Source organism: Sylvia atricapilla, chromosome 20 (assembly GCF_009819655.1).
Source record: "Sylvia atricapilla isolate bSylAtr1 chromosome 20, bSylAtr1.pri, whole genome shotgun sequence".
Taxonomy (NCBI): Eukaryota; Metazoa; Chordata; class Aves; order Passeriformes; family Sylviidae; genus Sylvia; species Sylvia atricapilla.
The window spans coordinates 7,692,695-7,715,194 of record NC_089159.1 but is presented as its reverse complement, the minus strand read 5'-3'; the positions used below and the strand labels follow the sequence as shown (position 1 = coordinate 7,715,194).

The 22,500-nt window shown below is 49.7% G+C and overlaps 4 protein-coding genes across 5 annotated transcripts; 2 read left to right on the top strand and 2 right to left on the bottom strand.

Annotated features, from left to right (window-relative positions):
* The first annotated feature begins 63 nt into the window (after positions 1 to 63).
* On the top strand, positions 64 to 6,872 carry CTNS (cystinosin, lysosomal cystine transporter). The gene is made up of 11 exons (XM_066333462.1): positions 64 to 132; positions 559 to 632; positions 1,392 to 1,470; positions 2,032 to 2,116; positions 2,207 to 2,310; positions 3,150 to 3,281; positions 3,968 to 4,067; positions 4,162 to 4,281; positions 5,330 to 5,500; positions 5,705 to 5,822; positions 6,189 to 6,872. Exons 2-11 carry the CDS (start codon positions 569 to 571, stop codon positions 6,317 to 6,319), a joined length of 1,104 nt encoding a protein of 367 aa, XP_066189559.1. The 5' UTR covers positions 64 to 132; positions 559 to 568; the 3' UTR covers positions 6,320 to 6,872.
* On the bottom strand, positions 6,866 to 11,055 carry TAX1BP3 (Tax1 binding protein 3). 2 transcript variants are annotated; one of them, XM_066333463.1, is made up of 4 exons: positions 10,945 to 11,055; positions 9,299 to 9,418; positions 8,933 to 9,010; positions 6,866 to 8,706 (listed from the first exon to the last, which is right to left on the bottom strand). In XM_066333463.1, exons 1-4 carry the CDS (start codon positions 10,981 to 10,983, stop codon positions 8,569 to 8,571), a joined length of 375 nt encoding a protein of 124 aa, XP_066189560.1. In that variant the 5' UTR covers positions 10,984 to 11,055; the 3' UTR covers positions 6,866 to 8,568. The 2 variants fall into 2 exon arrangements, with proteins under 2 accessions (XP_066189560.1, XP_066189561.1); XM_066333464.1 differs by lacking the exon at positions 10,945 to 11,055 and adding an exon at positions 10,821 to 10,859 and having other exon boundaries at positions 9,299 to 9,419.
* A 72-nt stretch (positions 11,056 to 11,127) lies between these two features.
* Positions 11,128 to 11,945, top strand: EMC6 (ER membrane protein complex subunit 6). The gene is made up of 2 exons (XM_066333457.1): positions 11,128 to 11,296; positions 11,395 to 11,945. Exon 2 carries the CDS (start codon positions 11,437 to 11,439, stop codon positions 11,767 to 11,769), a length of 333 nt encoding a protein of 110 aa, XP_066189554.1. The 5' UTR covers positions 11,128 to 11,296; positions 11,395 to 11,436; the 3' UTR covers positions 11,770 to 11,945.
* Positions 11,946 to 12,539: 594 nt separating this feature from the next.
* P2RX5 (purinergic receptor P2X 5) lies at positions 12,540 to 22,251 on the bottom strand. The gene is made up of 12 exons (XM_066333456.1): positions 21,955 to 22,251; positions 19,692 to 19,842; positions 19,261 to 19,332; positions 18,228 to 18,303; positions 17,805 to 17,901; positions 17,360 to 17,440; positions 16,783 to 16,921; positions 16,070 to 16,206; positions 15,713 to 15,806; positions 15,132 to 15,197; positions 14,708 to 14,790; positions 12,540 to 14,323 (listed from the first exon to the last, which is right to left on the bottom strand). The coding sequence occupies exons 1-12, from the start codon at positions 22,089 to 22,091 to the stop codon at positions 14,248 to 14,250; spliced, it is 1,209 nt and encodes a 402-aa protein (XP_066189553.1). The 5' UTR covers positions 22,092 to 22,251; the 3' UTR covers positions 12,540 to 14,247.
* Between the last annotated feature and the right edge of the window lie 249 nt (positions 22,252 to 22,500).

Here is a 22,500-nt window from a genome sequence, read left to right as displayed (position 1 = left end):
TTCACGGCCTCACTCCGCCACACCCAAGATGGCCCCCGGGGGCGGCCGCAGCGACGCGGTGGGCGCTGGGCGGGGAGTCTCACGTGAGAGCTGAAAAGGGAAGAACCGGGACGGCGCCGGGTGCTGAAGAAGGTGGGTTCCCGCCAGCTCCCCGGTACCGCGGCTCTGCAGCGGTGCATTCCAAAGCACCGGGTACCCCGCTCTGCCGGGGCTCCTCAGGGGAAAGCGGCAGGACTACAAGTCCCAGAGTGCACCGCGGCGCGGCGCCGGCGGCGAGGGTCTGGCGGGGGCGCGGGGGCTGCCGAGATTTGTAGTCCCGCGCGTTGGGGTGGGGTGGCTCCGTCACGGGAGCAGCGCTGAGGTAAAGATGTGCCCCGGGCGGCCGGGCTGGCAGCGGGACGGAGAAATCGGTGCCCTCCGAAGGGTGCTGAGGGTCCCTCGGCCGGGCTGGGGGCCGTGGTGCTGCGGAGGGAGCTGTTTGCCGCGGCTTCCAGCGGAGGGGATGGGCTGTGTTGCCGGGTGGGTGCTGAGGGAAGCGTCTCCCTGCTTTTTCGGCAGCTTTTCCACCATGAAGACGCGATACCTGCTCCCCGCTCTGATGAGCCTCTCGCTGGCGCTGCTGGGGCCTGGCGGTGAGTGTTTGGTCAGCCCAGCTCGGGCCCACAGGGCTCCAGACCAGTCAGAGATGGAAAAAGGCAGCTCTTTAGTTAGCCCATTGCATCTCTCCAGGGATACCTGTGCCACATTTCCCATCAACTCTTCTTTCACAAGTTACCTCGGCTTCTTGTGCTCCTACACCGTACTGAGGCACTGGTTCTGCTCCTCATGCTCCAAAATCACTTCTGCAGATTAAATAGTGCCCGGGGAGCTCCTTTGCACTCCAAAGGAACACTGTGTAATATGGAGCAACAGAGAAAAAAAGCGTCCAGGCCAACCTGTGCAACCTGTATCTCTCTCTGTTTCTGTAAATGTACATTCTCTTGGACATCTGGGTACTTGGCTTGAATTTGTGGTCCAATAAACTATTTTATATTAAATTTGGGGCGTTTATGTCTCCTAAATCACCAGAATCACATCAAGAACCAGTGTGGGTTTGCAGTACCCTCTAACCTTCCCTTGGCATGAACTTTTGTTGCACATCAAGCATTTTAATTACTTCCTTGCCACATGTTCAAGTGACAGTTATTTACTTCTCTTTTTGAGTCGCTTGGTTGCCTTGAAATAAGCTGTACTCCCCCTTTGTTTTTTATCCTGTATACTTGTCTGATTGATCTGATACTGCAGGTACTGATGGGTAAAATGCTTATGGCACAAAAATAAATAGGTTGTTCTTCTGAAGGAGCTGTTGATAGTAATTGAGATTTGTGTGGGTGTTTTTTTCTCCCCCCCAGATGGAGCCATTGTGTTGTCAGTCCCTGAAGTGGTTTCTTTAGAAAGTGGAAGTTCAACAAACGTCACTATCTCTCTAAGGTAAAATCATGATTGCAGCTTTACTTTCCCTTTGGAACATGGGCTGTCCTCCATAAGTAAATTTACAGTTCCTCCATTTCTAAAAATTGATGCTTAAGAGAAACTTGCATTTCCTAGAAGGATCATATCCTGAACAAATGCTCAGTGGAGTTCTTTAGGAAAGCTGTGCAGGACCATGTCACTTGGAAAGGTTTTATTTGTTTTGTTTTGTCTTTCTGCTATAATTTCTGTCCTTCATCACCCCGAGTACATGTGCCTTGTTTCTGCCCTGTTTCAGCAAAGGGTAATGAGCACCAGGACAGGAGAGGACAGGATCCTTTGGTGACTTTGCCACTTGTGTGGAGAAGAGGGAGGTACAATGTGGCCATACAACCATCACTGGATCCTAAAACAACCAGTGCAATACTCACACACTTTGGTGCTGGTTCCTCTGAGTATGAAGCAGGTTCTGTTGTGTGTGGGCTGCTCAGATATGAGAGGACTGAACAGATGTTCCTCTGCAGCCCTGAAGCAACCTCTGAACTCAGGCACCAGCCTAACTTGTTTTTTCTGCCTTCTCAGGGCTCCACTAAATGAGACACTGGTGATAACTCTTAACATTACACACTCCTCAAAGCACAGCACCATCATTGAACTTCCTGATGAGGTAAGTGACAGAACAGACTTGTAACCTTATGCAAAAAGCTCCTGCTATTATGGTGCAACTCTTCTTTCTTCCCTCTGCTCTGCCTTGCAGGTACAGTTCCCTGCAGGTCACACTAAAGCAGACTTCCAAGTGAAAGCAGATGATGTGGGACAAGTAACAGTTTACCTTTATGCCAATAATTCCAACTTAACTGGGTAAGAAACAGGTTTTTTGTTCTACTTGCTATCCTGTAGCTCCCTAAAAGTTGGGGTAACAACTTCTAAGAGTTAAATGGCCATGGGTGGGGTAGGAAGATATGGTGACCCTACAGCAAATCCTCAGGTATTCAGATAAATAGAGGGCACAGAGGCAGAGTGGTGTCTTAGATTTAATTACAAGATGACTGAGTTCTCACGGCTCCTTAGTCTGATTTTAATAGTGCCTCCCAAAAGTATGAGGATCACATGTCAGCTTTCCTGATCTGGGAAGCATTTGGCTGTCAGTGTCCAGTGGGATACTGTTCTTACTGTGCAGGATTTGTTCTGGAGTTCCTGGGGTGTGTCAATTAGGGGAGCTCGCAGATGCCAGTTCTCCCTCCTAGGAGAAGTCCAGCCAGATGGAGAAAGCTGGATTCTATTTGCTTGTAGCCCAGCTGTTACTGAGCAACAGGATACTTCTGTTTTACTTCCTTGTTTTGCTTCTGCTTTTGAGACTCGAGGCAAAGGCAGAGGTGAGCACGTGGGACACTCACAGGGCAGCACGATCATGAGGAGTGCAGCTCTGCGCTTGCCTAACACACCCTGTGCTGAGAGAGAGGAAACCACAGGCACAAAGTGACCTTTGGGAGCATTCCCGTGGTAAAAGGATCGAAACACTCAGGAGTGGGAGGTGTCCCAAAGTCACAAATGAAAAGGGGAGCAACTCAGCTGAACCCAAGCGAATCTTTATTGTCTGGTCTCAACACCTGGACTGTATTTCCTCTCTCAGAGCAGAACAAGATAAAATCTCCTGAAAAAAGCACAAATTAACTGATTCTTTTTGCATTAACCATCAGGCCCAGGATTCAATTTCAAGTGATTCACAGCATCATAGTGAGATATGCTGATGAAGTGATTGGCTGGATCTATTTCGTTGCCTGGTCCATCTCCTTTTATCCTCAACTCTTTGAGAACTGGCGACGGAAAAGGTAAAGAGATGTGTTTGCAAGTCACCAAAGCACTTTGCAAATCATGTTCATAGCTTCAGTTACTCCCATCTTGGTTATTGGGAATTGTCCATGGAAAGATGAGGAAAAAGTCAAGGGTAGGGTCTGAATAATTGCAGCCCCAGTGCAATATATATGCAGGTTAGAGGAAAACCAAGTGCATCCTACAAACACCTGATCCTAAGATGAGGCATCCAATATGAATTTGGATATCATCTGAGCCAGATGATTTCGAATTCTGTGATTTCAAAGATTACCAGCCTTGAGAGCTGTTTCTCAGACACCTCCTTGTAGTGTCATAATTAGGGCAGCTCCCTTTGAGCTAAGTCACTCGAAGTAGGAACATTTTCATGTGTGAAAATGAAACAATTTGATGTGGCAATGATGCACTTGTGCTTTATGGATTCACACTGGAAGGGCTTTATCAGACAGGCTGAGCTCATGGAGGGGTGCAGTTAAAGAGCAGAGACACAGACTGACCCGTGAGAGCTCTGTTACTTCACCCAGCCTCCTGATAAACTCACAGCATTGTGTGGTGACAATGCCTGAAGCTTTTGCTTACACCAGAAACTGCAAATAAATCAGTAAATTTCAGGGTCAGTTTGTCCCTGGAACTGCCTGTAACTCTCTAATGCATACTTATTTTATTTTTTTTTTCTCTTCTCTAGTGTTGTTGGACTCAGCTTTGACTTTATAGCATTAAACCTCACTGGCTTTATAGCATACAGTGTGTTTAATGTGGGGCTCTTCTGGATTCCCTTGATTAAGGTGAGCATGATTCTCTCTTAACACGTGCTGGGGAGTGGGTATGTGCAGACAGGAGTTAAGACACGTGGCTGGTTTTGCCTTCTCTTACCTTTAGGAGGAATTCCTGGTCAGTTATCCCAGCGGGGTGAACCCTGTGGCCATCAATGATGTTTTCTTCAGTCTCCACGCAGTAGCCCTGACTCTCCTCACCATCATTCAGTGCTGCATTTACGAGGTGGGTCTGAGTGCTGGGCTCACCTGTGGGCTCTGCCAGAGCTCCCTCTGCCGGGCGCCTCCCCGCTCCTTTCGGGCTCCAAAATCCCAAATTCCACACTTCCACCGGCCTTTCCAGGAGCCGGGCTTCACAGTCCAGCTGCCTTCATCTTTCCTGAGCTAGCACCTCACTAACCTTATCTACTTCAGCTTCGTGGATGTTCCGAGCTCATAAGTAAACTCCTTAGGGACTCGAAATAACTGAGGCAAACAGCCAAGTTCATTAAGTTCCCAAACAGATCCGTAGCCAACACATAGATTACAGCTCTTCACAGCACAAATGCTTTGCTGTTTTCTTGGAGCATTCTTCAAGCTGTGATAGGACTTTAGATACTCCCTGCAATTCAAACACAGGGTTTTTTCAACTTCTTTCCTAAAACAGCTGTAAATGCTCTTTCATAATTCACAGCTTTTCAAGTGAGACTGATTGTTGCAGTCAAGGGGTTCTTACTTAATCCCATTGATTGTGCCAGTCAGGTGGTTCTTTGTTTAATTTTCATTGTAAAAGCCTCTCATCTGACCAAGCCAATTTTTTCTAGATGGTAACTGTTTCTCTCTTGGGGTTCTTCCTTTGGTCATGCTAAACCTAAAACTGTAACAGCCCATCTAGCATCATTGCCAGGTACTACAGACTTTTCTAGTGAAGAATTAGAAAGCAAACATAAATCTTTTGCCGTAATGGTATTATCAGCCTTTTGCTCATCCAGGAATTTTTGATCTCATCAGATTGAATTTTGGAGATTTGTTACAGATTGTGCACCATAAATACTCAAGAATAGTGTTTCCTCCTTGCTCAAGGACAGCAGTGTTTTAAATTATTGATATGAATATTGCTCAGCAGCTCTTGCAAACCTCCATCTGGTTGCTGCAGCACTTGCTTAATTTTACTCCTGTGGTACCAGCCTGACTGGCAAAACAGGTTTGGACTGTAGTGTTGCAGGGTCCTGAGCAAACTGGATCTTTGTGTCTGGGGACGTGTGACCTGGCCGATATCTGTATTTCTATTTCAGAGAGCAGGCCAAAAAGTATCCAAAGTTGTTGTTGGACTCCTGGCACTTGCCTGGATCTTCACCTTCACAACACTGTTCCTGGCTGCAGCTGAGGAGATGACGTGGCTGCAGTTCTTGTTCTGCTTCTCCTACATTAAGTTAGCAGTCACACTGATAAAATACTTCCCACAGGTAAATCTGAATTATTCTGCTTGCATTCCACATCCCTGCCACCCTAACCCTGCAGTGTGTGCTCTTGAAAGTCTGAAGAGACTAAACCACCAGTGATTATTTATTAATAGTGACAAACCAGTAGAATTGTACTGAAAGCTGCTTGAAAGTCAATCCCAAATTGACTGTGCATGACACTGACTGACTTCTTGTCACACTTCCCAGGCCTACATGAATTTCCATCGGAAGAGTACTGAGGGATGGAGTATTGGAAATGTGTTACTGGACTTCACTGGTGGAAGCTTCAGCCTTCTCCAGATGTTTTTGCAGTCATACAACAATGGTGAGCCTGGAACTGAGGTGCTGGAGCCTGTCTTAATGGGGTGGGAGGTCCCATGACAAAGCAGATATAAACAAAATTATCTCAGAAGAATGGTGCTTGTGCTGTGTTGTGGGGAGATGTTCTTAGAGAAAGGATAAAGAATCTGTTCATATCCCCTCAAGATATAAAATGAAGTAGCCATCCTGAGGAAACCACAGGAACATTATTAATTATTAATTAACAGTTATTAATTAGCTTTGCGTAAGATGTGCTCTGCAGTCAGGTGGATCTGAGCAGTCCAGGTAACAGACAGGAACTTCTCTAAAGTGTCTTAAGACAAGACTACACTTGAGGAATCAGACTTAACTCTAATTTTGTGTTTGACAGATGAGTGGAGGTTAATCTTTGGAGATCCAACCAAGTTTGGCCTGGGTGTTTTCTCCATCATCTTTGATATTGTTTTCATGGTCCAGCACTACTGCTTGTACAGGAGACGAGGATATGAACCTTGTGAATAACAAACATCACTGAAACTTTAAACTGAACTTGTCCCTACCCTGTCTGAGGGCATTCTTGCTGCCACTTCCCAGAAGTACTGATTCTGATCTCTGTCTGTGACTTGATCCTCTCTGGGCTGGACCACAAACTGTTGCCTTGCCAAGCACTGACTGCCAGATGCCTTAAGGACAGCGAGCTCTCAGCTGCACCTGGGACACTCGTGCCTGTTGAAGCTGCACACACAGCTCAGTGAGAGCTGTCCAAGCAACACGTGGCTCTTTTTTCACCAACCACAGGGAAGAGAAAGACCAAATGATGTCTTTCTTATTGGAGGTGAAGCACAAAGAGCAGAGTTCTGTCTTCCAAAAATCTGAGATCACGTTTAAGCAACTACTTCCTATCTTTAAGTAATGACTGAAGACTGTCTGGATCCAAATGCTGCTGACCTTTCCCAGACAGCTCACAGTCCACTACCACTCAGGCTGGCCACAGTGGTACATCACAATAATGAGGTTGGTAACAAATGCACAAATATTAAAATTTGAACTCTTTAATAAAAAAAAATCTTAACAGAAATTGCATTTTTATTTCACTGAAAGCTCTTTCAAAGGTCCTAAGACAAGTAATTAGAAGGCAATCTAGGCATTTGTATATAATGTGTCTTTCTAGGTGTCACCCTAAGGAAAACTAGATCCCAGGGGAGGTTTGACAGTTCCCCACCAGTGAAACCAGACCTTACTGACCTCAGTAATTTCACAATCTACTCTGGAGCCAAAAAAATGTCTCAGCTGGAGGCACCCAAGTGATGTGGCACTCTTAAATGTAAGGAGAAACAGGTCAGAAAAACTATTTTATTGTGTGTAAAATCAAGTGAAAAAAAGCAGTACAAATAGCAGTGTATCTTTATAGTAACAAAAATAACTCCAACTTGAAAGACTTAAAATTTACTACTGAATTCTTAAGTTACAAAATTCCAAAGGAGGACTGTAGTAATTCCAGAGATATAAAATTGGTAAGTAGGCATCTGCTGGTGTGCACAGAATAGTCTGAGATGCATCAATCACAATGTACATGGCACAGCAGTAAGGTACTGAATAAATTAGTCTGCCACCTCCTCGTGCTCTATTTACAACAGCTTACCTCAAGGCTGCTTAAGGAAACTATAGATATGTCTAGATCAACTGAAGAGGATTAAAAACTCCATGTTTAACTGTAAAACTAGCTGGCTAGCAAACCACAGGATGCCAGATCATGGGCTTAGGGCTGCAGCAAGAATCTTCAGTCCTGTGGCAAGTTGATTTAAACCATTTAATATCCTACTAGTTTAAATTTGGTCAAGAGGCACTTCTGAAAATTACTGGCATATTAATCTCTCCCATCCAATAAATCACTGATTTGAAGCAAAGTTTTCTAAAAGACAAACCAAAATCTCTCCCATTTCAAGTCTGATAGAAGTGGAATGAACAACTGAAAACTCTACAGCTATGAGCAGCTTTTCTGATAAATTCAGGAACATTGTTTTATTTCCTGCTCCATATTCCTTTAAATTAAACTCAAATAATCTGATGGTACAAATTGGGAGCAAGGAGAATTCAGGTTTTACCCTGCTACTGAGGCTGGACTGTAGTGTCATGAAGTTGTGGTGTACTTCACAGGCACTGATCTAACACTTGTGTGTTACTCAGTTGTTCCCTGCTTGAAGAGGTTGCTTTGTCCAGGGAATCTTTGCAGGAAACTGTAATGCCCCAAACTCTGTATCTTACACACAGTGAAGGATTAGTACAGTGCTCCTCCCCACAGCACTGTGCAGCTCTTAACTCTGGCATTTGGATTTGATAGCAGTGGGGACAGGACAGCTCCCTTCTAAAAGCTTAGGCACAGCAAACCCTCTGGTCTCCCATAGCAGAAAACCACATCTCCTCCTAAAATAGGAGGCTTTTGTGCTACAGGAGAATCCTGTCCAAGTTAAGGCTTTTCCAGCTGCTCTTAGATAACTTGGGTCTGTCCTGTCCTGAAAGCCATGACTACAAAGTCTTGCCATGTACCTGCAGGGCAGACTTCAGAGAAGCACTCTGCTGAGGGGAGTATTGTTTTACTACTGCCAGTTACACCAGAAGAAGTTAAAATAAAAAAAAAAAAAGAGTAGTGTTTACCACAGGTAGGAACATGCACTCCTTCCAGACAACCTGTTCCAGTCTAATATTTGTTTCTTTCTTTGATGCCAGTCTATACATCTCCCTGCCCACCCTGTCCCCAGCTGGATGATGGATTAGGACATCATGGATTGCTGCACAGCCTTCTGCAGGGACTGCCTGGTCACCAGCAGCCGTACCACCTCCTCATTCCTTTTGGTCAGCCTCTTCCTGGCCTGGTCATGGGTCACCATTGTCATATCCCAGCCATTCACCTGGGAGGAAAAAAAAAAATAAGATGAGGCAGGTGCAGGGATTCACAGGTGTCCTGTAACTGTTCTGTCATAACCACATAGTGGATATGGTTATGGCAAAGCTCAGTTTATTTATAAACCCCATAAACTGTCCTGGCAAGTATCCAGAAGATTATTTTCCCCAGTAGATGCTTCTCTGCACTGTGCAGCTGGTACTACATCAGTACAGTCTTGTCTTGGTGCTTACCTGCATGATCTTATCTCCAATCTGGAGTCCTGCAACTTCTGCTGGGCCTCCCTCTGTCACCCTTGTTACATAGATACCCTGGGGGAAAAAAAAAAAATTAAGTGTTCATCTACTAAATATGGGAGGATTCAGTACCCAAAGTCCATTTGACTGACAACACTAACAAACTCTGTAGTGTATTATGACATTTTAGTTAGAAACAGGCTTGTGCAGTGTTGGAAAATAGAAAAAGTGGAGGAGTCACTTGAATAACGTCAGCCTGCAAGTGATAATGGGGCAACAGAGTAGCTGTGGGGGAGGACAGATGATTAATTTGGTATCTCAGCCTTTGGGAGAGGGAGTTGCTACAGAAAAAGATTATCTGACCTTGTCTGTCTTGTCTTCAGAGAAAGGATTCTGAGTAGGGTCCTGATCAATGCCACCCCCAATGCTGAATCCCAGAATCAAATTGTCACCTTGACGAAGCTTATGTATTTCAATTCTTTGCTGGAAAGAGAAAGAGATCAAACAACTGAGTACTGTGGCAAAAGTGGAAGAAATTTCAAGTGCATTTCAGACACAGATACTTCTGATCCAGTTAGATTGTCTTTGACAGAGATCCCACGACAAAGGCCAGCACCTCGATTACTCAGAGCTTTCCTGCCTGCCTGGGAATAGAAGGGAACAACAGTAAAACCAGAGCAGGTCTCTTTAAACATGACTCATGCCTTGATAACCAGCAGTCACTCATGACCAGCCTCCTCTTGCTCGTTAGCCGCATGCCTTATGTTCCTGCTAGTCCTATCAGCAGGAATAACAACCTATTATTAGGATGGTTCTTTTTCAGGATAACTTTTGTAACCCCGGGCAGGCTCCTCACTGCCCCATGCACAAAGGCATCTCACCAGCTTTGTGCATTATGTCAGCACTGTAGAAATGCCAGCTGGTGCAATTCCTGAGCCAGGGTGAAAAGCCACAGTCTTAACTCACACAATAACCTCTGAAAAGGTGCTTCAACCCTATCTAATGGAAGATGTTCCTGCTCATTGCAGTGGGGTGAATGAGATGACCTTCATGGATGCCTTCCAACCCAAACATTCTGCGATTCTCCTCTCACAGCCCTGTCACACAGATCCTGAACTTCCCCACTAAATTCCACACTCCCTGGACACAGCATCCGTGTCCTCAAGCTGGGGCCACACACCCAAGCACAGCCCCAGTTACCACTCCAGCCAGGGGGAAGCACAGAATCTCTCACTTGCACTGCGCGTTGATTAAAGCCATTATCTCACTTTTAAAGCTCTGCTTCCTAAACCCCACCCAGACAAGCAGGTGCTTATCCTGCCCTCGCAGAGAGGGCACCGCACAGAGCTCGGGCTCGGCTGCCGCAACGTCCCGGTACCGGGAGAACGCGGGTCTCGGCTGGATTCGCTCCCTCTTTTTTAAGCAACACCCGAGCAGCCCTGGCTAGGGATCGGTCCCTCCGCCCGCCGGAGTTTCCCCTCTGTTCTCCCTGCCGGTATCGCGGGCGGAGGATCTGACAGTCCCCGCGGCGGGGAGCGGCCGCCGAGGCGGCAACCGGGGCCGGCGGCGCTTCGGACCGAGCGGCCGCGCCCTTCGCCCGCGGACCGGGGCTGCCTCGGCACCGCCGCCCTCCGACAGCCCGCAGGGCGCTGCCGGGCGGCACCGGCTCCGCCACCCGCCTCCCGTCCCTGACCCTTCGCCCGCTCCTTCCACGCACCCGGAGCTGCCCCGGGGCGGCACCTCCGCCGGCTGACAGCGCCCAGGGCGCTCCCGGGCACCACCGGCATCCCCCTCTCCATCCCGCCCAGCAGCGGTATCTCCCGAATAGCGGTGACCGGCTGGCCCGCTAGGAACGCCATGCCCACCGCTCCCGTCCCCGCTCATCACCACGGCGGTGACCGGCTGGTCCAGTACGAACGACATGGCCCTGCCAGCCCCGTCCCGCTCTGCAGCTTCCGTCCCGTCCCGTCCCGTCCCGTCCCGTCCCGTCCCGTCCCGTCCCCGCTCACCACCACGGCGGTGACCGGCTGTCCCGGTACGAACGCCATGTCCACCCCGTCGCCACCGCCGCCGCCCGAACAAAAGCGCCTCGCCCGGCCCCGCCCCTCACTCCCCGCCAGCCAATCCGGCCCCGCCCCTCTCTCCCCATCAGCCAATCAGGAGCCGCTCTGCCCACGGCGCCCCGCCCGCGCGGCCGCGTCCCGTCGGCCCTCACGCCAAGATGGCGGCCGGGCGGTGGCGGCGGCGCGGTCGGGGCAGGCCGGGCGCGGCGGGCGGCCCGCGGTGACGGGCGCTGTGCGGGGTCCCTTGACGCGGTACGAGGCCTGACGGAGCGGCGGGGCTGCGCGCAGTGGATGAGAGGTATGGAGGAAGGGGAGGACGGGCGGGAGAGGCGGCGGGGCTCTCCCGGCGGCCTGAGGGAGGGCAGGTTCGTACAGCGTGTGTTTGATTTACCTCAGTGTCGGTACGAGCGAGGAGGTGCCCGAGCCCGGCGAGGAGCCATGGCCACCGTGGTGGCCAAGCGCGAGGGGCCGCAGTTCATCAGCGAGGCGGCGGTGCGGGGCAACGCGGCCATCCTGGACTATTGCCGCACCTCGGTGTCCGCCCTGTCGGGAGCCACGGCGGGGATCCTCGGCCTCACCGGCCTGCACGGCTTCATCTTCTACTTCCTGGCCTCCGTCCTCCTCTCCGTGCTGCTGGTGCTGAAAGCCGGCCGGCGGTGGAACAAGTACTTTAAGTCGCGGAGGCCCCTGTTCACGGGGGGGCTCGTGGGAGGGCTCTTCACCTACGTCCTGTTCTGGACTTTCCTGTACGGAATGGTTCACGTGTACTGAGCAGCTCCGGGGCGAACGGAGCAGCGGGACTGTTGCCAAAAGTCACTACACAATAGGCCGACTCACCTTCCAAACCGTTGTCCATGGCTCGTGTCGTTAATGCTGTTGGTAAATTATGTCCAAGTACAAATTAATCAGTAGCACTGTTCTAATTAAACTGAATGTGAAGCACCGCTTGGATGCCTCCTGTATTTGTTTCCTTGTTAAGGGTAATTTCTGTCCCTAAGAGCAGGCACAGCTGTGGGGTTTGGCTCGTATAATCCCTTGTATCCTTTGTATTTTGGATACACGCACCAGTTACAATCCCCTCTGGATGTGCTGCCTGTCCCTACACACAAATATTGGAGCAGTAACACATCACTCTGAAATAATTAAATTATTTAGAAATAGTTCCACTGGCGCAAGAAAATAATTAAATGAATGTAAGGGTTTGGTACAGAAATGTACATGCAAATGTTCTCTTCCCATGAGTGCCATCACCAAATGACACTGTCACAGGTCCTTGTCACTGGTCTCCAGAAAAGCCACAAAAGGGAAAATTCCATCACCCACCACCCAGATAATGCCTTTCCTATAGCCCCGTTTCTGCAGTGATCCACTGCTTTGCTTACATCTCACCAAGAGAAGGTGGTCTGAACTGAAAAAACATTTACAGAACACTCCCAGGGAGCACTGGCCTAAAGTGACACATTTTATTGCTGAAGGTGGGACACAAGGAGAAAAAAAAAAAAAAAAGAAAAAAAGAAAAAAAAAAAAGTCAAGAAACAAGCTCCTGAGAAGGAATCTGGTTATGTTTTATTAACAGCAGGGGTTGTAGGAGTTGTGTTACATAGTCTAAAGGAAACCTTCTAGGGGATCTGGGAGGCCTGAAGACTTAGATTCAGGAAACAGCTTTGGTCCTCTCACAAGAGGATGTTTTGGTAAATTAAAACAATGGTTCCAGCTTTGCACGTTGGGAGGAGCTGCTTGGTCACCAGGAGTTGTCACACAGGAGATTCACCGTGTGTTTCACCATCTAGAAATTCCTCAACTCCAATTAAATCCTGACAGTCCAAAGCCTGGGCTGCTGTGGTGGTAACTCTTGGGCAGTTTCCCACGTGGTGACGTGTGTTTGCCTTGAGGAGAGGCTTCTCACATGGAGAGAAGGTTTTGGATGAGATCAGAGCACCAGAGGTAAACTCCACTGTTTGATTCTATTTTCTAGCCCCGTTTTTGGCTCACTACACAGAAGCAGAGGGGAGGAACGAGACTGGGTGGGATTTGCTGTCAGTGACTGGATTTAGAGCTTGCCACTGCTAACAAAAGTGAATTTTAATTGAGGATGAACCTGTACCTCAGAGAAACTACCTGAAAGAAATTGAAGCAGAGGTGGGTGCAGCTGCTGATGCCATTTGTGCAGACACTCCATGGCAGCAGCTCCCTGATGCCACCCTCAGATGCTGCAGCAGGAGCCCTTGAACTTTTGGTATTCAAAGAGTGCACAGAAAGATTTAATCTTCATCGGGACAATTCCCAGTCAGTGGTGATGGGGCAGCATTTACAGAACACAAATGATATCCCTTAAGCCCTTTTCTGAGATTAGTTACATTCCCACATGAGCATAAATGGACAAAATGGGCTGCAGGGGGACTGCTGAGAGACTTGTGTTTCCTGCAGGTTACTGGTGTTGGAGTAGCAGGCAGATGTCTTCCAGCTTTCCCTGCTGTTGGTGTCTTGGAGGGAGCTGGCACAGCCTGTGTCCCTGCAGAGCTGCCCTGTTCAGCCTGCAGCACAGCCCAGGGTGCTGTGAGAGACAGAGTGCCCCATCCACACCTGCCCACCACGGAAATCAGGAAGGACAATCCCAAGGAAACGAAACCAGGCACTGAAGGAAGGAGGCAGAGCCTGTGCAGGCACTTCCAGGGCCGTGTTGCTTCTCAGTGCATGAACCCCCAAAAGAGTGACTGTCCCCCCCTGCCTCAGGCCCTGCAGGATCACAGCCCCTTCCCCAATGCCACATTTCCCTGCACTTCCCGAGCACAGCAGTCCTGCTGCTTCACACCTGATGTCACATCACCCAGGCAGGAGCTGGAGGCAGTGGCTGCCAAGGCAGCAGAGCAGGAAACAGTTGGATTTCAGCTTCAGCCCTTCCCAAAGTGCCAGTGGTGGTTCCCATCACAGCTTTTCTGCACGTGGAAGCAAAGCACAGCCACAGGGCAAGGCTGATTATTGGCATAAGTACAGATATATCTATCAGTGGATATAAAAACATTCATTTGGCGCCTTCTTTGTCCTTTTATAAAAATCCTCTTATAAATCCATAGTGACCACACGCTGCTGCAAGCTCAGGATACCAGAGAAATCTCAGGGAAGAAAGGCAATCTTTAGAGAAGGATTTTTTCCTCTGGGAATCCTGATCTGGGGTATGTCCACCTCCCAGTGCTGGTGTGATGCCACACCTGTGTGGATTTCCTGGAGCTGGCAGAGCCATTGCTGTGCCTAGAGCCCACCGAGCTGGTCCGGGCTCTGATTCCCATTCAGTGTAGGGCTCGACAAGGATTTCCTGGAGCTGGACCTGGGGAACAAGCACAGTGACAGGATGAGCAGCCTGGGTTTGTTTCAGGAGGTTAAAATGTTTCTATTCAGACCTGTCTCACCCCAAAGGCCCCTCCACACAAAAGAAGCTCCAGATCTCAGTTTCATGAGGCTCTTGTAGCTGCCCCAGTTCAACCCTCAGTCATTAGGGACCAGCAGCACGAGGCCATTGCCAGTCCAACCATGACACAGCAGCTGCCTTTGCTCCCCAGCTCACTGCAGCAAGGAATTACAGAGACAGCCAATAATTTGGCCAAAATGATTTGGAAGAATTTATTTCCCTGGAACTGTGCCCCTATATCTCCTATTTATATCACTCTTAACAAAAAGCCATGATTTTTAACACAAAGCCAGACCCACTTACTTGACTTCCTCATACTTTTTGCCTCGATAAAAGTTACTCTTCTTGATCAGATACAGCAGCACCAGGTCACAAAAGAAAGCCCCCTGCAAAGGGGAAGAACTTGTGTTTTATCTTTGAAACAGAAGAGGAAGTGTTGTCATCTCGTTAGAAATGTACATAAATGAAAGGATAACTTGTAGAACCTCCATTTTCCATCATTTTCCATGCATTTTCCAGGGTATGTATATATTATATACCCCCTGTGGGGGTGTTTAGACTACCAGGTTTATTAACAAATGCTTTGAAGACAGGCCACAGGCACACCTGGCTGAGTAGTCTGAGTAGTAAAGATTCTGCTGAAGAAGACTTAAACACCCCATCCCATTGTCATCCCATTTGGGATCTGGGTCCCAATATGTTACTTTAAGACAAAACATTCACTTACAGCTCCCATGAGTGCCAGCCCCGAGCTGATATTGATAATGGTGGGAATGATGTTAAATTTTCCTGCCTGGAAGAAGAAAGGTCATGTAGTCACTCCTGGGAGAACAACCCACAAAACAAACTCAAGGGTGTGGTACTACCCTGGGGAAGCTGCTGCTGCCCCTGAGCGTGTTTTGTTTCCAGGCACAAGCACGGGGGATTTGCAGTGAACAATCTTGGAGGCTTGAAGGTCTGTGTGTCTCAGATCTGACTGTCCCTGGCTGCATTTCTGAGCTTGCATCATCCCTGATGCGGCCCAAGAAAAGATTAGGCTGCTTTTCTCTCTGCAGTGCTCGCATGTGGATAACAAGTCTCTGGGGCACATTTTTTTTTGTCGGGCTTTGCATGAACCTGGTTTTAAGTAGAGGAGGTGCAGGCTCAGCTGCACTCCAGGTGACCTCTCTTACATGGGGTTAGCTCCACATGGATGGGTGGGAAAAGCCCTTTCCTACAACAAGCCAGAGAGGCTCTCCTCACCTCAGAGCTGCCTTCCCCCACCTTCTTTCTCTGCAGGCTCTGGGACATCCTGGCCTGGGCCCTCACCTTGCCATTCACCATCACGTCGAAGCGGATTCCGTACGCTTTGATGAGCGTCCGGTAGTCGACCCCTTCAGCATCCCGGTAATACTTGGCAAACCTGGAACACAGCAGCGCTGCCTTCAATTCCACCTGCCCCTCTGAATTCTCTCGCCCCTTCAAACAGATCTGTTCCCTTCTCAAAGGGAGCTTTAGCTGGCCACGAGCACTCTCTACCTCCCTCCTCCCTCTGCAGTGCCCTGTGCTTGGCTGCAGCAGTGCCTGGCACAGGCTGGTGCCACTTCACTGCCAACCTCCAGCACCTGCAGGTCCAAGCAGCCCAGCCCAGCTGTGGTCCTGCATTGTGCCCTCCTCTGTACCCACCTGAAGTTGTACCCAGAAGAAATGGATGTTTCTGCAGACTTGTTATCCAGCCGGCTAAAAGAATAGTGAGGATTACATTCAGAAGGGGCTTTATCAAGATCACAGTTCCATTCAATCTGAATTCCTATTACACCACCCTTAAAAGAGAGAGACAGGGTGAGTTGTTTAAGCTTAGTTCAGTTAAAGTATCTTCAGATTTGTCAGACCCCTGGGCAGGTTTTCCCCAGGGGCAAGAAACAGCTGCACTTCTGGTCACAGACACTCCTGGCTGGGCTGAGTTTAGGTGTGTGACATAAATCCCATTATTACCCTACAATCCCACTTCTCCCTGTGCTGATACCATGAGGTTTCTCATCCCAGGACACTGATTTCATTCCACACTTCACTGAGGAAGATGATCTTTTTTGCAGAGGTGGATTTCCAGAGTTCTGGGCTTTAACCAACAGTGTAGTAAGTTGAAATTAGACAAAGAACCCCTGCTGGCAGAGCAGCAGCTCTGGCAGCCCTGACTAGAAGACAACTGACCCAACCAACCCTTTTAGAGGACCCCACTCCCTGGGGACAGCATAAATGGGACCAGCTTGACTTTAAGCACTGGCACCTCTGCAGTGCAGCCTGGACAGGAGACAGCTCCCTGGGCAGTGACTCCTCACAGGCTCCCAGAGAGCAGGGAGCCAGCTGGGAAGACACAGGAGCCCCAGGGGCACTCCTACCTCCAAGGCCATCTCCTGGAAGTTGCCCCCAGCCCAGCGGACGATGTTGCCCAGCACGAAGATGGGGCAGTAGGGATGCTCCTGGCTGTACCTACAGGTCTTCAGGTAGGACTCATTGTCAGTTGCCAGAACATTCATCCTGCACAGAGAAAACAGGAAAATCCACTTTGGCTGCTTCTTTCCTTGCCTTCACAGCCTGCACCAGGACTACAGAGATAAGGTTTCTCCAACACCCCCTGTGCACACCAGGCTCATCACCCTGTGAGTGTCTCTGCTGCTGGCCTGAGGAAAGCACTCTGTCCCCCCAAAAATGACCTCCTGTCCAGGACAGGACTTGGCCAGCAAGTGGACTTAAAAAAGGACTCACACAGAACAGCTGACTGCTCCAGGGCCACCTGTTTTTCTCAAGGAAAAACAATAAGATTCTAGAAATGTCTGTCTATCTGAGCCCAGGACAAGAGCCAGAACATGCCCATTTCTACACTGTTTTAGTTTGTTCACATTGCAGCACTTCATTTTTCTGGAGGAGGGGGATTATCTGTGGAGCAGGAGCAGCTCAGGAACCTGTGGCACTTACTTGGAGAACTTAAACTTGGGGAAGCGAATGGCATTCTTGATGTAAACAGTGAAGTTTTCTGCACTGCCCAGAAGTGGTTTCCTGCAAGAGAAGGGTTTGTCTTCTGCCTTTGTCCCCTGCCCACGTGTGAAATCTTGAATTGCCATTTTAGCAGCAGCCTCATCCAAAAGGTTGGATGGCACCAGGGCAGCTGTGCCACTTCCCTCACAGGGCCAGCAAGGGCTTGGTGAGGAGCGTGCAGGTTCAGGGGACAGCCCAAGAGCTGGGAACAGCCAGGCAGAGAGGCAGGGGAAGCAGAGGGCCAGTCCTGCCAGGGGGACCTGGCAGAGCCCCCTCCAGCACTGGGCAGCCAACATTCAAGCAAGCACCCAAGCAGAGGGGACACAGGAACTGCCCTGGGTGACACACAAGCCAAGCCACTCAAGTTTGGGAACAAGACACGTACTTGGGCTTGGATCTTTTCTCCACTGGGCACCAGGCCAGTACCTCACAAGTCCCTCTGGTGCTGCCCCTGGCTTTCAAACAGCGGCCAGTCTTAACCCCTGCGAGCAGACATCACAGAAAAGGTCACACCAAGCAGTCACCTCCCCTCCTTGCCTACAGGGCACGTGAAAATAGACGAGTTTCCCTCTCCTCTCTGCTGTGAAAGGGCCTCTCAGCTAGAACAAACATCCTCTTGTGCCTCTGAGCAGCCCGGGGTTCCCTGGCCCGGCCACCACAGAGCTGTGAGCAAGGCAGGGATCTTCATAAAAGAGGGGAAAGAAAAGAAAGGCCTTGGTGCTGTCTGTAATCAGAGATCTGGGGATGTAACCAGGCTGAGGGCTCTGTAGGACACAAGACACAGCACAGACAGGGACATTTCCCTTACCATTGCCAGCCACCACAGCTTTCCCTTCCGGGCAGTCCGTGTCCTTGTCACACAGGGCATCAGGAATGCTGGCACTCTGCAGCGGGGAAAAGGACACAAGTGAGAGTGTGACAGGGCGCCAAAGCCAGAGGGGTGACAAAGTGCTGCTGACATGGGGTGAATTCTTTATGTGAGCATTAAAACCACACAGCTGGAGTGGTAACTGGGGGTCATGCAAACACATCCCACCAGCAGGACCGCCAGGATTCAGCCACACTGTCCCAGTTCTGGGTCCTGCCCAGCCCGGAGAGGGGCAGACTGGAAAAAGCCAACATTAGTACTCACCAAAACCAGGCAGGAGGCCACTTTGCTTTAAGATAACCCTACTTTGGATCTAAGCCACAAAGTTCTCTGGCCAAATCTGCCCCAGGCCTGACTGCACAGCCACCAGAGGACAGTGGTGCCCTGACCAAGCCAGCTGTGCTCCCAGCTGTGACATGGAAAATCCATCTGAGTGGTCACAGCACACCCTGCCCAGCCAGAGACCTCTTCCCCTGGGCTCCAGCCCACTCCAAACATCTCCACAGAGGATATTCCACATGGCACAAAGACCTCATGCCTTTGGCCTTCAGGGGATGTTCTGGAAGGTGCTGAGCAACCACCTCGTGTCTGGAAGGTAACAAGAGCCAGGCTGTTCAGCACTTTCCAAGATGGGGCTCTTCAAGTCTCCTCTCCCCATAAAGACCCCAAATCACATTAAAACTGTTTCCCAGAGCCTTTTCTAACCCTGAGCAATCACTGCCTGGTCTCATCTCCAGCTGGGCAGAAATTCAACACCACCTAAAAGTCAGGAAGGCTCTACGTGATCAGTGCCTCTGGAAATTAATACAGCTGAGGCTCCCAGGTTTACAGCAATTTCCCAACTGAACAACACTACAGGAAAAAACACTTGTCTTTCATCCTTCCTTTTTTTGTTGCTCCAGAAGTGTCCTCTGTCAGTTCTTACCCCCAGTTTTCCAGGGGTCTGGGAGTCAAGGGGCTCAGTTCTTCCTACCTCAGGACACGTAGCTTGTCTCTGGTTTGGGGTCACGATCAGATTTGTCATGACAAAGAAGACGCTTTCACCCTGCAACAAACAAAGAGTCAGAAAACTTGGTTTACTTTTAAAGTACTTGTAATAAAGAGCATGAAGATCTCTTCAGAAGAGAACAACCCCCTCTCTCCACAGCTTTTCAGGCTGAGATACAACATCACCCTTTGTGTGGATATTTGTTTGGATGAATTCCCTCACACTGTGGGTGCACACAGAGCCATGAGAGCCAGCCCACGGTCCTGGGGGCAGGCAGAGCACCCCCAGCATCTCAAATAAAAAACTCCCGACAGAAAACCCCTTCCAGCACCACTTTCTTGTATCCCAGCTCCTGCTAATTCACAGGGAAGACCTGGATAAATGCCTTCAGCACCCCACCTGGGGGTGATGCCAACCTGGGGAGGGATGACATAGTCTGCAACATCCCACAGCCTCTCCCCCAGCTCCGAGGTGTTGGTGAAGGCCACCCCTTTCAGCTTGGTGATGACAGAGCTCTGGAGGGACGTGTCTGTGTCCTGGTAGCCTTTCTTGACCACAAACACCCACCTGTGTGAAAACAGCAGAGTGAGGGGTGGTCAGGGAACGAGTCAGACGGAGAAATTCATACCAAGGTCAAATCAAGGCATGCCAATGACACCAAACCCTCTGCAACTGCTACTGCTAATAAAGGATAAACTCTTGGACACAAGCTGTGCTTGCCAACAGTGGAGACATGTATAATTAACAGGTCATGAGGTAAAAAACCAAAGTCTCCATCTGTGCTACACTCAGCAGCCTCAGAAGGGCAAAGGATGGGCAGGGCTGTGTCTTTCCCAAGATGAGAAAAAACAAGGGAGGCTTTTGCAGGGTGCAGGGCAGAGCGTGGTTGGTTTCACAAGTACAGGACTCTCACTTCAGCACACAGCCACTGAGCTGCCAGCCAGCAACACACCACGGCTGGGAGAGGGAACCCTGCAGGTGAGCTAGGTATTCCTGACAGAAACCTGCAGGGAACATTCCCAGCTGGACACAGGGTCCTTTGGAAAGCCAGGGTGATGAGAACAACCTGACTGCACCCTGAGAGAGCTGCTGCCTTGCTGAACAATCCACGGAAAGGCTTTGCTTCCCCTCTCTCCACTGGACGCAGCAGGAGTTCCGTTTGCCTGGGTGAAAACCTCTGGCTCGGATGAAATGCTCCCAGCTCTCCCACAGCACTGCTAAAATCACCTGCCAGGACAATAAATAAATCACCCTTGAAGAAGCTGAGGGTGCTGGGGTAGGTTGGGAGAGGGAAAGAAGCTGAATCTGTGGCCCAGCTCTCCTGCCCACGGGGAGGGGAATGGGCTGAGCAGCACTGGCAGCACACAGCCCTTCACCTGCCACGTGTGACAAACCTGCACATTAACATTCCCCAGCCTGGGAAGTTTCCTGCTTTCCCCTTTGCACAAGAACATTGATTTCCCCTCCCAGGAGGGCTCAGCAACAGGGAATTTTCCTTGCATTTTCCACAGTGACTCGTGGAATAAATGGCAGCTGGGTCCAATAAATAGTCAAGAAGGGTTTGATGATCCCCACCCCACGCCACTCTTTGAACAGGAATATGTTTCTGTAAGCCCCAGGCACAAAGGAGTCACTGCAGGGACCATCAGTGACGGTGCCAAGGCTTTACAGGAGGCAATAGATGCCAAAGGAGGAAAACAACTCTTCCCTGTCCATGCTGTATCTCTTTTAGTCCTCAGCAATGTTATCCTCAGGATTCCTCCTTCAGCCAGTCTGTGCCAGGCTGCTGAGGCTTCACTGGTGCTCAGCTCACTGCAGCAGGCTCTGGGGCTGCACAGCTTTCTATAAATACACCCAGCATGTAAAAATGACTCTGCTATATTTAATCAGTGGAAACACGAGGTGTGGGAAAGGTGAAGGCACCCAGAAGCACAGACAGTGAGGGGACAGGGTGAGGTGTCACAATCCAAAAAGCCTCAGAAACTCAAGGAATCAAGCACAGGCTGGATAATTCCAGGTCTGAGTCTGCAGGGACGATCCCTGTGCCCATCACACACCAGTGTGACCAGTCTGCTGCAGAAATGGGCCTTTCCCAAGCTGTGCCTGAGCCAAGCCCTGCTCTGAAATGAATGCAAAGCAGCCGACATTCATTCCCGCTGCCTCAGCCCCCACAAACCCGGCTGCTGCAGCCCACTCCAGCAAAGAAATCCCTCACTTTCTGCCTGCTTCTCTTCCCTCCAGACCTGAGCAGGTCGTGGTGCTGTGCAGAAAACACAAGTGTGCCCCAAGGCTCAGCACCGTGGCTCTTAATGCTCCTTTTCTCCTGAGGAGTCAAGCGGTAGGCTTTGGCACCATTCCCACAAAATATAGAAATAAAGGCATAAATAATGCAGTGCAAAGTCATAATCACTGGGTCTATTTTTAACCCGACCTTAATCTGAAAGGTAGAGCTGAATCTAGCCATCACCAGCAGGTAAAAAATCAGATATAGCCTGCTAGACGCTACAAAATGCAGCTGTATAAACCTGTCTGATTATCTGCATCGAAATCAGGAGGCACAGCAGGCTGTCACTGTGTGCAGAGCACCCGAATTTATCTTTATCACAGCAAAATCCATCTTTACCACAGCAAAAATCCACCTTTACCACAGCAAAACACGAAGCAGAGCGTGATTCTTACCCCACCAGGTAAGCCAGGATGGAGAGCTGCACCACTCTGTAGAGGACCCCAACCTTCTTGTTCTTGGCAATGACGTATTTCTCCGTTTTATAATCGAAAAGAGAGAGAAATAAAGCCTTCCAAGCCACCTGCCCCATGCTCGCAGCTCGCTCGGTGGCTGGAGCAGGCAGAGCTCGCACCACCCACACGTGCAGAGCATGGAAACCTGAACCAGCCCTGAGCCCTCCTCCCTCAGCTCTCAGCCAGAGCCCAGCAGCTGCACTGTCACATCCTTCCTCGAGCTGCTTCCCAGCTGATTCATCCCTTGGGAAAAGCTCCTCTCCCCGCTCAGCTTTGCTTCTCTCTTTTTGATTCTCTCCCCCCCCCCCCAATCAAAATGTTTAGAATGAAATATGTTATGATGTAAAGCCACGTTGGCACCATCATCCAGTCCAACCCTCAGCACTGCATAGATATCCCAAAAATCCCACTCTGTGCCTGGGATCGTTGCCCAAACACTCCTGAGCTCTGTCAGGCTGTCAGCATTCCCTGGGGAATCTGTTCAGT

Bases quoted from the DNA above. Each gene is read 5' to 3' on its own strand.
- EMC6 (XM_066333457.1), top strand. From the start codon at position 11,437: ATGGCCACCGTGGTGGCCAAGCGCGAGGGGCCGCAGTTCATCAGCGAG.
- TAX1BP3 (XM_066333463.1), bottom strand. From the start codon at position 10,983: ATGGCGTTCGTACCGGGACAGCCGGTCACCGCCGTGGTG. The intron at 9,419-10,944 runs GTGAGCGGGGAC...TTCTCTTTCCAG, and splicing joins AGCCGGTCACCGCCGTGGTG to CAAAGAATTGAAATACATAA. The intron at 9,011-9,298 runs GTCAGATAATCT...TTTTTCCCCCAG, and splicing joins CTGAAGACAAGACAGACAAG to GGTATCTATGTAACAAGGGT.
- P2RX5 (XM_066333456.1), bottom strand. From the start codon at position 22,091: ATGGGGCAGGTGGCTTGGAAGGCTTTATTTCTCTCTCTTTTCGATTAT. The intron at 17,902-18,227 runs GTAAGGGAAATG...GTCTGCTCGCAG, and splicing joins AGCTGTGGTGGCTGGCAATG to GGGTTAAGACTGGCCGCTGT. The intron at 17,441-17,804 runs GTACGTGTCTTG...CTTCTCTTGCAG, and splicing joins GAGAAAAGATCCAAGCCCAA to GAAACCACTTCTGGGCAGTG.
- CTNS (XM_066333462.1), top strand. From the start codon at position 569: ATGAAGACGCGATACCTGCTCCCCGCTCTGATGAGCCTCTCGCTGGCG. The intron at 633-1,391 runs GTGAGTGTTTGG...TCTCCCCCCCAG, and splicing joins GGCGCTGCTGGGGCCTGGCG to ATGGAGCCATTGTGTTGTCA. The intron at 2,311-3,149 runs GTAAGAAACAGG...ATTAACCATCAG, and splicing joins AATAATTCCAACTTAACTGG to GCCCAGGATTCAATTTCAAG.